The following is a 13748-nucleotide window of genomic DNA, read 5'->3' as shown; positions in this document are numbered from 1 at the left end:
TAACTCTCCTTTTCCCAACAGTGTGCCATCCTGAATGAAAAGCTAGATTCACTCCTCCAGACCCTCAACACAGAAGCCCAGTCACTCCCACCACCTCTTCCCCTTTCCACGCCACCAATCGTTGAAGAGGAGGAAGAGGAGGAAGACGAGGAGGAGGAGGTGAGCGAGGAGTCGTTGACCGAGCTGAAGGAGAAACTGGAAGCGGAGGAGAGCGAAAAGGGAGGAGAGAAAGGAAGAGGTTCGCCACACAAGCTGTTCAGAGCTAAAGAACAGCTGATGTTACGAGCCAACAGCCTGAAGAAGGCTGTACGACAGATCATTGAACAGGCCGAGAGAGGTACGTAGATATAGAACATAACAGATCATTGAACAGGCCGAGAGAGGTACGTAGATATAGAACATAACAGATCATCGAATAGGCCGAGAGAGGTATGTAGAAATAGAACATAACAGATCATCGAACAGGCCGAGGGAGGTACGTAGATATAGAACATAACAGATCATTGAACAGGCCGAGAGAGGTACGTAGATATAGAACATAACAGATCATCGAACAGGCCGAGAGAGGTACGTAGATATAGAACATAACAGATCATTGAACAGGCCGAGAGGTACGTAGATATAGAACATAACAGATCATCGAACAGGCCGAGGGAGGTACGTAGATATAGAACATAACAGATCATTGAACAGGCCGAGAGAGGTCGTAGGTATAGAACATAACAGATCATCGAACAGGCCGAGAGAGGTACGTAGATATAGAACATAACAGATCATCGAACAGGCCGAGGGAGGTACGTAGATATAGAACATAACAGATCATTGAACAGGCCGAGAGGTACGTAGATATAGAACATAACAGATCATTGAACAGGCCGAGAGAGGTACGTAGATATAGAACATAACAGATCATCGAACAGGCCGAGGGAGGTACGTAGATATAGAACATAACAGATCATTGAACAGGCCGAGAGGTACGTAGATATAGAACATAACAGATCATTGAACAGGCCAAGAGAGGTACGTAGGTATAGAGTATGACAAAACAGATCAGACATACAATATATTAGAGCCTATGGCAAGTCTTTCATGCATGTTTCAGAGAAAATACAATGGAATCCAGATTGTTAAACCATAAAAAGTATCGGCAATCACTGTGTCAAGTAATACAAAGTTGTAGTGTCCAATTTCTCCCCTTTCTCCCCGTCACTCCCTCTCTCATCGTCCCTCTCTCATCGTCCTCCCCCCCTCCTCTCTTACCCTCTGGCACTGCCCCCTCTCCCTCTAGTGGTGGATGAGCAGAATGCCCACACAGAGGAGCTGGAGCTGCCGTCCCCGTTGGAGTTCAGGAAGGAAGGAGAGGAGGACAACAGGGACAGTGAGAAGGACGAGGACACCAAGGAACTGGAAGCTGTTCCATGTGAGTCTCTCTCTCTCTCTCTCTCCCCCATCCACCCAGTCCTCTTTAGATCTAGAGGAGTGGATAGGGAGTAGGGGCCAAGGGTCCATTTGAATACAGATAGAGTAAGTTGTATCATACAAGAAATCACACAGGATCTAAACACCACCAGCTTAGTGGCCACAGAGAACACAGACTCTGTCTGACAAGCCCACACACATGATGTTTCCTGCTCTAAATATAGGATGTTGTTTTTGTAATAAGCATAGATGGGAAACCATTCTCTGTATTCCTCACTATTGGATAATAGTGGTATTTACACAGAGTGTGTGTCCTTTAGTGTGTGTGTGTGTCCTGTAGGATGTGTCATTGTCTGTGGGACAGAGGCACTTCCTTTTTTATTTTTTATTTTTTTTACAAGTAATCTGCTTATTGCTTCAGATCAATGGGGATGTCACTATATTCTCCTGCGTCATCCCTTTGTTCTATCTACTCTCTCTAGATCTTTAGTACATACAGTAGTAGCAGTGAATGTCTCAGTACTCACATTTCTGGTATGTCTCTGTCTTTCTCCCTGGTCTCTTTCTCCTTCTGTCTCTCTCTGGTCCCTTTCTGGTGTCTCTCTCTCTCTCTTTCTAGTGGCTAAGAGTCCATGTTCTCCTCCTGAGAGGCATGTAAGTCGCAGCAGCCAATCCTGTGGCTCGTTCTCCATCACACCCTTCACCACCAGCAAGGAGAACCTGCCTGTACTCAACACACGCATCATCTGCCCTGGTACATCCTACGGTATATGCACTCATGTGCGCTGTGCACATACATGCGCGTACACACTTCCCATTAGAGGTCTTCACGGGTCCACCCAAACACAATTACGTGGCATCTGACTAGGGACCCGAGCGGGTCCAGATTCTGACAGAATTCTAAATTCTCACGTGTCCTGGTCGGATCTGATATGATCGTCATGGGTCTTGGGTATGTGTAATTATAACTGATTTGCCCGTAAGGACCTGAATACGACTGCTGCAGTATGAAGAGAGAAAAAAATTGTAGGCTATCATTTATGCTTCTGCTCTTGAGGGGCGTGTAACTTGTTGTTGTCGGCCAATCACAAGTCATTGTCAAAGTGGCTCCACAGTCAAAAAGCCTCAGTGTGTGGGAAGCAATGTAGGAGCTATATAATCGATTTAAAAGATCAATTAGAAGGATGGACTAAAACGGCAAGAGCCAACAGCTACTTAGTTTGAAGAGAGTTATTAACTTATTTGTAATTGTAGAACGGCAAGGATTAGACCATCAGACCAGAGAATCTTGTTTCTCATGGTCTGAGAGTCATTTAGGTGTCTTTTGGCAAACTCCCAACTGGCTGTCATGTTCGGGCCGGGTCTGGTTCTCCTTGGGTCTGTTCGAAACGGGTCTCTATATTTAAAACATTTATTTATTTGGGTACACTCTAAGACAGAAAGGTGCTATCTAGAACCTTAAAGGGCTCTATCAAATCAAATCAAATCAAATGTATTTATATAGCCCTTCGTACATCAGCTGATATCTCAAAGTGTTGTACAGAAACCCAGCCTAAAACTCCAAACAGCAAGCAATGCAGGTGTAGAAGCACAGTGGCTAGGAAAAACTCCCTAGAAAGGCCAAAACCTAGGAAGAAACCTAGAGAGGAACCAGGCTATGTGGGGTGACCAGTTCTCTTCTGGCTGTGCCGGGTGGAGATTATAACAGAACATGGCCAAGATGTTCAAATATTCATAAATGACCAGCTTGGTCAAATAATAATAAGGCAGAACTGTTGAAACTGGAGCAGCAGCACGGCCAGGTGGACTGGGGACAGCAAGGAGTCATAATGCCAGGTAGTCCTTAGGCATGGCCCTTGGGCTCAGGTCCTCCGAGACAGAGAAAGAAAGAGAGAATTAGAGAAAGCACACTTACATTCACACAGGACACCGAATAGGACAGGAGAAGTACTCCAGATATAACAAACTGACCCTAGACCCCCGACACATAAACTACTGCAGCATAAATACTGAAGGCTGAGACAGGAGGGGTCAGGAGACCCTGTGACCCCATCCGAGGACACCCCCGGACAGGGCCAAACAGGAAGGATATAACCCCACCCACTTTGCCAAAGCACAGCCCCCACACCACTAGAGGGATATATTCAACCACCAACTTACCATCCTGAGACAAGGCCGAGTATAGCCCACAAAGATCTCCACCACGGCACAACCCAAGGGGGGGGGGGGGACCTGAAGAAACCTTTTTGGGTTCTGTTCTGTGTGGAACTCAACTTTTTGGACCTGTGAAGACCTCTACTTCACATACACACTTCATCTGCCATGGTTTGCGCTCATGCGTATACACACATATCTATTGTCTGAAATGATACACACACATCTGCCTTGGTACAAGTGCACATCCCACACACACACACAGCACTGTTTAAGAACAGCCCTGTTTCTCTGTACAGGTTTGCGTGCTGGTCTGGCAGCTTCTATAGCCGGTAGCTCCATCATCAGTAAGATGCTGCTGGCCAACATCGACCCATTTGGTGCTACGCCCTTCCTGGACTCTGACCTGGACTCACTGTAAGATCCTCTGACCTCTACCCTTTAACCCTTCATAAACTCTGACCTCCTGGACTCTGACCTGAACTCACTGTAAGATCCTCTGACCTCTACCCTTTAACCCTTCATAAACCCTGACCTCCTGGACTCGCTGTAAGACCCTCAGACCTCTGACGTCTAACCTTTAGGCTACCATATTCAGAATGTTCCCGACTTGACCTTTTTGGCGACCAGATCAAAACGTGAATCAGTTTTCAGTTGAATTGTAGTTTTCTGAACTGCCCTGTATCTATATCTCCCACACAGAGAGGGCTTTAGTGAGAAGTGTGTCATGAACAATTACTTTGGCGTTGGGCTGGATGCTAAGATCACCTTGGAGTTCAACAACAAGAGGGAAGAACACCCAGAGAAGTGCCGGTGAGCTCTAGGTTTATTTCTCCTCTCTCACCCCTCTCCACTGTCCTCTCATTCATCTCTCTCCTCTATTCTCTCCCCCTTTTTCCACATTTTGTGTACACTCCTTTCTCTTCCTCACTCTGACTATCCTCCCGCCGTCTCTCTCTCTCTCTCTCTCTCTCTCTCTCTCTCTCTCTCTCTCTCTCTCTCTCTCTCTCGATCTTTCTCTCTCTCTAGGAGTCGTACTAAGAACAGGGTGTGGTATGGTGTTCTGGGCACCAAGGAGCTCCTCCAGAGAACCTACAAGAACCTAGAACAGAAGGTTCAACTGGAGGTGAGAGAATTAGAATTACCATAGAATTAGAGTTACTAGAAGGGTCTTTCCCATTCAAATAAATGTTTAGTGGTCGATAGAATGGCGGCCACATAGGGTGTACCACAGGGAATGATAACCAGTCCATTGCATTTGGAAAATATTCACACCCCTTCACTTGCTCTACGTTTTGTTACGGTACAGCCTTATTCTAAAATGGATACAAAATCATCAATCTGCACACAATACCCATTACAATAATTAGAAAGCAGGTTTTTCACATTTTGAGCAAATGTATTGAAAATAAAATACAGAAATATCTTATTTACACAAGTATTCAGACCCTTTGCTATGAGACTAGAAATTGAGCTCAGGAGCATCCTGTTTCCATTTATCATCCTTGAGATGTTTCTACAACTTGATTAGAGTCCACCTGTGGTATATTAAATTGATTGGACATGATTTGGAAAGGCCCACACCTGTCTATATCAGGTCCCACAGTTGACAGTGCATGTAAGAGCAAAAACCAAGTTATGAGGTCAAAGGAATTGTCCATAGAGCTCCGAGACAGGATTCTGTCGAGGCACAGATCTGGGTCAGTTACCAAAAAATGTCTGCAGCAGTGAAGGTCTCCAAGAACACAGTGGAATCCATTATTCTTAAATGGAAGAAGTTTGGAACCACCAAGACTCTCCCTAGAGCTTGCCGCCAGGCTAAACTAAGCAATCGAGGCAGAAGGGCCTTGGCCAGGGAGGTGCACAAGAACCCAATGGTCATGCTGACAGTGCTCCTGAGTTCCTCTGTGGGGATGGGAGTACCTTCTAGAAGTAGAACATTCTCTGCAGCACTCTACCAATCAGGCCTTTATGGTAGAGAGGCCAGATGGAAGCCACTCCTCAGTAAAATGTATATGACAGCCCTCTTGGTGTTTGCCAAAAGACACTTAAAGGACTCAGACCATGAGAAAAGGTGGTCTGATGAAACCAAAATCAAACTCTTTGGCCTGAATGCCAAGTGTCACGTCTGGAGGAAACCTGACACCATCCCTACGGTGAAGCATGGTGGTGGCAGCATCATGCTGTGGGGATGTTTTTCAGCGGCAGGGACTGGGAGACCAGTCAGGATTGAGTGAAAGATGAACAGAGAAAAGTACAGTGATCCTTGATAAAGACCTGCTCCAGAACGCTCAGGACCTCAGACTGGGGCGAAGGTTCACCTTCCAACAGGACAATGACCCTAAGCACACAGCCAAGACAATGCAGGAGTGGCTGCGGGACAAGTCTCTGAATGTCCTTTAGTGACCCAGCCAGAGCCCGGACTTGAACCCGATCTAACATCTCTGGAGAGACCTGAAAATAGCTGTGCAGCGACGCTCCCCATCCAACCTGACAGACCTTGAGAGGATCCGCGTAGAAGAATGTGAGAAACTCCCCAAATACTGGTGTGCCAAGTTTGTAGCGTCATACCCAAGACTCGAGCCTGTAATCTCTGCCATAGGTGTTTCAACAAAGTACTGAGTAAATGGTCTGAATACTAATGTAAATGTGATATTTCCATTTTTTATTTGTATACATTTGCAAAAAAAATAAAAAACGTTTTTTTTGCTTCGTCATTATGGGGTATTGTGTGTAGATTGAGGGAAAAAAAACAATTAAATTAATTTTAGAATAAGGCTTTAACTTGGAAAACTGTGGAAAACGTCAAATAGTTTCTGAATGCACTGTACATACCCCTGGCCAGTCTGCAGCTTCTCCGTGTTGAAATAGAACCTAACTAACTCTGTGTGTTCCAGTGTGACGGTCAGTACATCCCCCTGCCCAGCCTTCAGGGCATCGCGGTGCTGAACATCCCCAGCTACGCTGGAGGAACCAACTTCTGGGGAGGCACCAAGGAGGATGACGTAAGTACTGTTCTCTCTCTCTCTGTGTGTGTGTGTGTGTGTGTGTGTGTACTACTCGGCTTGTCTCGTCTTGTACTACTCGGCTTCCTGAGGATGATGTACAGGAGGCTAAATGAGAATCAGGCTTCTGGTATTTGCACGGGATGACCTGTTTACGCCACTAAGTGGCACCTCAATTCTTACGACCATACTGATAATACTGCCTTTGTCATTCTATGTGTACAACATCTTTCCAGATCCCAAGGACTCTTGTTGTCTTGGTTGTCACATAGTGGCTGCTGACTCAGTCTTGTTGGAGAAGAGAATGATAACACTTATTGTTGTTGAGTAACGTGTATTTTATTACTGTGACGTTGTTAGATGTGTTTAAACCCTCTCCTCTCGCTCCCAGTGTCGGGGCCTGAGTATGACCCCTGGTGAGAGAGTTGGCCGCCTATCGACTTGTTTGTTTAAGACTCAGATAGCACAAGGGCTGGTGACGGATTGGAGTGTCGGTTTGCTGCACACGCGCAGACGCACACACACACACGCACACGCACACCTCCCTGGTGTGGCCCCTAGTCCAGTGAGGTTACCTCTGTCTGTGACGTGGTGTTGTTATGTAATGGCTGTGCTGGGGCAGAGGAAGCAGCTGGGAGAGAACATTCAGTGGAATTGATCCAGCACACACGTCATCCTGAAAGTTTACTCTCTTGTCTGTAAACACACACATACACACTTACAGTTAATTCACACGCACACACATACTTATTTCTTAGCCTGTGTTCAAACTATAAACCATCTACAGACCTGACTGTTTTGGCCACAATGAAAACATACCAATGTGTTATTGTGAGTAGGGCTCCACCTAGTGGAATTAGTCTGAACTACAATACAATAGCAACAACTCTCTCTCTCTCTCTCTCTTTGAGCCTTTGACGTGCAGCCGGCTGAATAGTACAGATCTGCATTAAAGTGGCATTTCCGAGTGTATCGGAGCAGAGAAATTGTGCAGCAGAAGGATGTCTAATTCATCACTACCTTGTGACCTTATCATGGACAATGTGGACAGAGAAATCAATATCAAGTCAGAGAGACCTTTAACTCCAGAGTCTTTCAATCTAAATTCTAACCACTCGTTTTCACTAGATGATTTGGAGGTGAAGGAATTGTCAGAAAAAAGAAAAAAAATTCAATGGAGGGTGATGGTGATGATGACGATGGTGGTGATGGTGATTGTGATAAGGATGATGAGGCTGATGTACCACAAGAAAAATCCCCCCCCACACAGTGAGCATCATCAAAATGCTTTAAAGCAATGTACTGTAAATGTGTTTGTTGTGTTTTAACCCCTGCCTCTATTATTGTGTGTGTGTGTGTTGTGTGTTGTGTGGTGTGTGTGTGTGTTTAGATCTTCTGTGCCCCGTCGTTCGATGATAAAATCCTGGAGGTGGTAGCAGTGTTCGGCAGTATGCAGATGGCTGTGTCCAGAGTCATCAAACTACAACACCACCGCATAGCACAGGTAACACACCCATGCGAACGCGCACACACTACTTGTATCATACTGTGGTTTTTCGCCATTATGACACTTTCCTCCCCCGTCAGTGTCGCTCAGTGAAGATCACGATCCTGGGAGATGAGGGTGTTCCTATCCAAGTGGACGGAGAGGCCTGGGTACAACCTCCTGGTGTCATCAAGATCCAACACAAGAACCGAGCCCAGATGTTGACCAGAGACAGGGTGAGCGAAGTAGGGATGGAGTCCCAGTGTCATGTTTGTCATTTATTGTCATGTCTTGTCCCTGTGCTCCCCATGCTATTCGTTTCCCTCTGCTGGTCTTGTTTGGTTCTATCCCTCTCTCTCCCCCTCCCCCTTTCACTCTCTAGCTCTCTCTTCTCTCTGTCGGTTCCTGCTCCCAGCTGTTCCTATTCCCCTAATCATCATTTAGTCTTACACCTGAGGATCCTTTCCCCTGATTAGACTCCCTATTTATTCCTTTGTGATCCGTTCCTGTTCCATCGGTTCCTTGTTTTGTATTCCATGCTGTAACGCCCTGTCCTGTCGTGTTTTTTGCCGTGATTGTGTATCACCCTGTCCTGTCGTGTTTTGTGCCTTCTTCAGACGCTGCGTGTGAGCAGGTGTCTCAACGGCCTGCGCCTGAAGACCTGCAGTCTGTGGCCGCTTCTCCAGTTGTTTTCCCCTCTACTATCTAGAGATTTCAGTTATTCGGTTTTGAGCATTAATAAACTCTGTTTCTGTTAAGTCGCGTTTGGGTCCTCCTTCACCTGCATAACAGAAGGAACCGATCAAAGAATGGACCCAGACTTCAGTCTGTGAGATCAAGGAGCCATGCTCGGAGACACGAGCAGGTTGTCCGCTGCTCGCCAGGCCGTGGAGAACCTGGCTGCTCAGGTTTCCGACCTCTCTGGACAGTTCCAGAGTCACACGTCTCGTGCCACCTGTTACTTCCTGGCCTGCCGAGCCTCCAGAACCTAGGGTTAATAACCCACCTTGCTACTCCGGGCAGCCCACTGAGTGCCGCTCCTTTCTCACGCAGTGTGAGATTGTGTTCTCTCTCCAACCCAACACATACTCTAGAGAGAGAGCTCGGGTTGCTTACGTCATCTCACTCCTCACTGGCCGGGCTCGAGAATGGGGCACAGCTATCTGGGAGGCAATCTAACGATTTCCAGAACTTTAAAGAGGAGATGATTCGGGTTTTTGACCGTTCAGTTTTTGGTGGGGAGGCTTCTAGGGCCCTGGCTTCCTTATGCCAAGGTGAACGGTCCTAACGGATTATTCCATTGAGTTTCGCACTCTTGCTGCCTCTAGTGAGTGGAACAGCGCTGCTCGCTCGTTTTCTGGAGGGACTCACGCTGTGGTTAAGGATGAGATTCTCTCCCGGGAGGTTCCTTCAGATGTGGACTCTTTGATTGCTCTCGCCATCCGCATAGAACGACGGGTAGATCTTCGTCACCGGGCTCGTGGAAGAGAGCTCGCATCAACGGTGTTTCCCTGCTCCGCATCGCAGCCATCTCCCCCTCTGGCTTTGAGACTGAGCCCATGCAGCTGGGAGGGATTCGCATCTCGAATAAGGAGAGGGAACGGAGGATCACCAACCGCCTGTGCCTCTATTGTGGAGTTGCTGGACATTTCGTTAATTCATGTCCAGTAAAAGCCAGAGCTCATCTGTAAGCGGAGGGCTACAGGTGAGCGGAAGTCTCTCCATCAAAGTCCTGTACTACTTTGTCGGTCCACCTACGCTGGACCGGTTCGGGCGCTACATGTAGTGCCTTGATAGACTCTGGGGCTGAGGGTTGTTTCATGGACGAAGCATGGGTTCGGAAACATGACATTCCTTTCAGAGAGTTAGATAAGCCTACGCCCATGTTCGCCTTAGATGGTAGTCATCTTCCCAGTATCAGATTTGAGACACTACCTTTAACCCTCACAGTATCTGGTAACCACAGTGAGACTATTTTTTTTGATTTTCCGTTCACCGTTTACACCTGTTGTTTTGGGTCATCCCTGGCTAGTATGTCATAATCCTTCTATTAATTGGTCTAGTAATTCTATCCTATCCTGGAACGTTTCTTGTCATGTGAAGTGTTTAATGTCTGCCATCCCTCCCGTTTCTTCTGTCCCTACTTCTCAGGAGGAACCTGGCGATTTGACAGGAGTGCCGGAGGAATATCATGATCTGCGCACGGTCTTCAGTCGGTCCCAGCCAACTCCCTTCCTCCTCACCGGTCGTATGATTGTAGTATTGATCTCCTTCCGGGGACCCTCCTCCTCGAGGTAGACTATACTCTCTGTCGGCTCCCGAACGTAAGGCTCTCGAGGATTATTTGTCTGTGTCTCTTGACGCCGGTACCATAGTGCCTTCTTCCTCTCCGGCCGGGGCGGGGTTCTTTTTGTTAAGAAGAAGGACGGTACTCTGCGCCCCTGCGTGGATTATCGAGGGCTGAATGACATAACGGTTAAGAATCGTTATCCGCTTCCCCTTATGTCATCAGCCTTCGAGATTCTGCAGGGAGCCAGGTCTTTACTAAGTTGGACCTTTTACGCTTACCATCTCGTGCGCATCAGAGAGGGGGAGTGGAAAACGGCGTTTAATACTCCGTTAGGGCATTTTGAGTACCGGGTTCTGCCGTTCGGTCTCGCCAATGCGCCAGCTGTTTTTCAGGCATTAGTTAATGATGTTCTGAGAGACATGCTGAACATTTTCGTTTTTGTCTATCTTGACGATATCCTGATTTTTTCTCCGTCACTCGAGATTCATGTTCAGCACGTTCGACGTGTTCTACAGCGCCTTTTAGAGAATTGTCTCTATGTAAAGGCTGAGAAGTGCTCTTTTCATGTCTCCTCCGTTACTTTTCTCGGTTCCGTTATTTCCGCTGAAGGCATTCAGATGGATTCCGCTAAGGTCCAAGCTGTCAGTGATTGGCCCGTTCCAAGGTCACGTGTCGAGTTGCAGCGCTTTTTAGGTTTCGCTAATTTCTAGCGTTTCATTCGTAAAGAGTTGCTGCCCCTCTCACAGCTCTTACTTCTGTCAAGACGTGTTTCAAGTGGTCCGGTTCCGCCCAGGGAGCTTTTGATCTTCTAAAAGAACGTTTTACGTCCGCTCCTATCCTCGTTACTCTGACGTCACTAGACAATTCATTGTCGAGGTTGACGCTTCAGAGGTAGGCGTGGGAGCCATTCTATCCCAGCGCTTCCAGTCTGACGATAAGGTTCATCCTTGCGCTTATTTTTCTCATCGCCTGTCGCCATCTGAGCGCAACTATGATGTGGGTAACCGTGAACTGCTCGCCATCCGCTTAGCCCTAGGCGAATGGCGACAGTGGTTGGAGGGGGCGACTGTTCCTTTTGTCGTTTGGACAGACCATAAGAACCTTGAGTACATCCGTTCTGCCAAACGACTTAATGCCCGTCAAGCTCGTTGGGCGTTGTTTTTCGCTCGTTTCGAGTTTGTGATTTCTTACCGTCCGGGTAGCAAGAACACCAAGCCTGATGCCTTATCCCGTCTGTTTAGTTCTTCTGTGGCTTCTACTGATCCCGAGGGGATTCTTCCTTATGGGCGTGTTGTCGGGTTAACAGTCTGGGGAATTGAAAGACAGGTTAAGCAAGCACTCACGCACACTGCGTCCGCTTGTCCTAGTAACCTCCTTTTCGTTCCTGTTTCCACTCGTCTGGCTGTTCTTCAGTGGGCTCACTCTGCCAAGTTAGCGGGTCATCCCGGTGTTCGAGGCACTCTTGCGTCTATTCGCCAGCGCTTTTGGTGGCCGACTCAGGAGCGTGACACGCGCCGTTTCGTGGCTGCCTGTTCGGACTGCGCGCAGACTAAGTCGGGTAACTCTCCTCCTGCCGGTCGTCTCAGACCGCTCCCCATTCCTTCTCGACCATGGTCTCACATTGCCTTAGACTTCATTACCGGTCTGCCTTTGTCTGCGGGGAAGACTGTGATTCTGACGGTTGTCGATAGGTTCTCTAAGGCGGCACATTTCATTCCCCTCGCTAAACTTCCTTCCGCTAAGGAGACGGCACAAATCATTATTGAGAATGTATTCAGAATTCATGGCCTCCCGTTAGACGCCGTTTCAGACAGAGGTCCCAATTCACGTCACAGTTTTGGAGGGAGTTCTGTCGTTTGATTGGTGCGTCCGTCAGTCTCTCTTCCGGGTTTCATCCCCAGTCTAACGGTCAAGCAGAGAGGGCCAATCAGACGATTGGTCGCATACTACGCAGCCTTTCTTTCAGGAACCCTGCGTCTTGGGCAGAACAGCTCCCCTGGGCAGAATACGCTCACAATTCGCTTCCTTCGTCTGCTACCGGGTTATCTCCGTTTCAGAGTAGTCTGGGTTACCAGCCTCCTCTGTTCTCATCCCAGCTTGCCGAGTCCAGCGTTCCCTCCGAGCGTTTGTCCAACGTTGTGAGCGCACCTGGAGGAGGGTGAGGTCTGCACTTTGCCGTTACAGGGCACAGACGGTGAGAGCCGCCAATAAACGCAGGATTAAGAGTCCAAGGTATTGTTGCGGCCAGAGAGTGTGGCTTTCCACTCGCAACCTTCCTCTTACGACAGCTTCTCGTAAGTTGACTCCGCGGTTCATTGGTCCGTTCCGTGTCTCCCAGGTCGTCAATCCAGTCGCTGTGCGACTGCTTCTTCCGCGACATCTTCGTCGCGTCCATCCTGTCTTCCATGTCTCCTGTGTTAAGCCCTTTCTTCGCACCCCGTTCGTCTTCCCTCCCCCCTCCCGTCCTTGTCGAGAGCGCACCTATTTACAAGGTACATAAAATTATGGACATGCGTTCTCGGGGATAATACCTAGTGGATTGGGAGGGTTACGGTCCTGAGGAGAGGAGTTGGGTTCCGTCTCGGGACGTGCTGGACCGTTCGCTCATCGATGATTTCCTCCGTTGCCGCCAGGATTCCTCCTCGAGTGCGCCAGGAGGCGCTCGGTGTGGGGGGTACTGTCATGTTTGTCATTTATTGTCATGTCTTGTCCCTGTGCTCCCCATGCTATTCGTTTCCCTCTGCTGGTCTTGTTTGGTTCTATCCCTCTCTCTCCCCCTCCCCCTTTCACTCTCTCGCTCTCTCTTCTCTCTGTCGTTCCGTTCCTGCTCCCAGCTGTTCCTATTCCCCTAATCATCATTTAGTCTTCCCACACCTGTTCCCGATCCTTTCCCTGATTAGACTCCCTATTTATTCCTTTGTGATCCGTTCCTGTTCCATCGGTTCCTTGTTTTGTATTCCATGCTGTAATTGCGTTTCGCCCTGTCCTGTCGTGTTTTTTGCCGTGATTGTGTATCACCCTGTCCTGTCGTGTTTTGTGCCTTCTTCAGACGCTGCGTGTGAGCAGGTGTCTCAGTTGACTACGGCCTGCGCCTACCCGAAGCGACCTGCAGTCTGTGGCCGCTTCTCCAGTTGTTTTCCCCTCTACTATCTAGAGGATTTCAGTTATTCGGTTTTGAGCATTAATAAACTCTGTTTCTGTTAAGTCGCGTTTGGGTCCTCCTTCACCTGCATAACACCCAGAGTGTGAGAACAAGAGGACATGCAGTCAATGGGCGATAATATAGAGAGGGAGGGAGAGCGAGAAAGAAATGCTAAGAGGAAGAAAGAGAAGGGTCTGTCTGTGGACGTGAACTCCTGTTCTCCCTGTGTGTCCCCTTCCTGTCCATGTGCAG

At 48.1% G+C, this 13748-nt stretch overlaps 1 protein-coding gene across 8 annotated transcripts in view; it reads left to right on the top strand.

Annotated features, from left to right (window-relative positions):
• Positions 1-13748, top strand: part of LOC124043838 (diacylglycerol kinase eta-like) — an 86775-nt gene that overhangs the window by 63812 nt on the left and 9215 nt on the right. For 4 of the 8 annotated variants that reach the window (XM_046362895.1, XM_046362875.1, XM_046362905.1 and 1 more), the window contains 9 exons: positions 22-337; positions 1289-1420; positions 2039-2185; positions 3873-3990; positions 4276-4386; positions 4603-4699; positions 6471-6578; positions 7969-8082; positions 8166-8300. In XM_046362895.1, the coding sequence (XP_046218851.1) occupies positions 22-337; positions 1289-1420; positions 2039-2185; positions 3873-3990; positions 4276-4386; positions 4603-4699; positions 6471-6578; positions 7969-8082; positions 8166-8300 (1278 nt within the window). The remainder of the gene's footprint in view (positions 1-21; positions 338-1288; positions 1421-2038; positions 2186-3872; positions 3991-4275; positions 4387-4602; positions 4700-6470; positions 6579-7968; positions 8083-8165; positions 8301-13748) is intronic. The other 4 variants (XM_046362941.1, XM_046362932.1, XM_046362923.1 and 1 more) reach the window with 1 other exon arrangement.

The sequence above is a fragment of the Oncorhynchus gorbuscha genome, linkage group LG01 (genome assembly GCF_021184085.1).
Source record: "Oncorhynchus gorbuscha isolate QuinsamMale2020 ecotype Even-year linkage group LG01, OgorEven_v1.0, whole genome shotgun sequence".
NCBI lineage: Eukaryota > Metazoa > Chordata > Actinopteri > Salmoniformes > Salmonidae > Oncorhynchus > Oncorhynchus gorbuscha.
The sequence above is the reverse complement of the archived record's forward strand: the minus strand, read 5'-3'. Positions and strand labels throughout refer to the sequence as shown.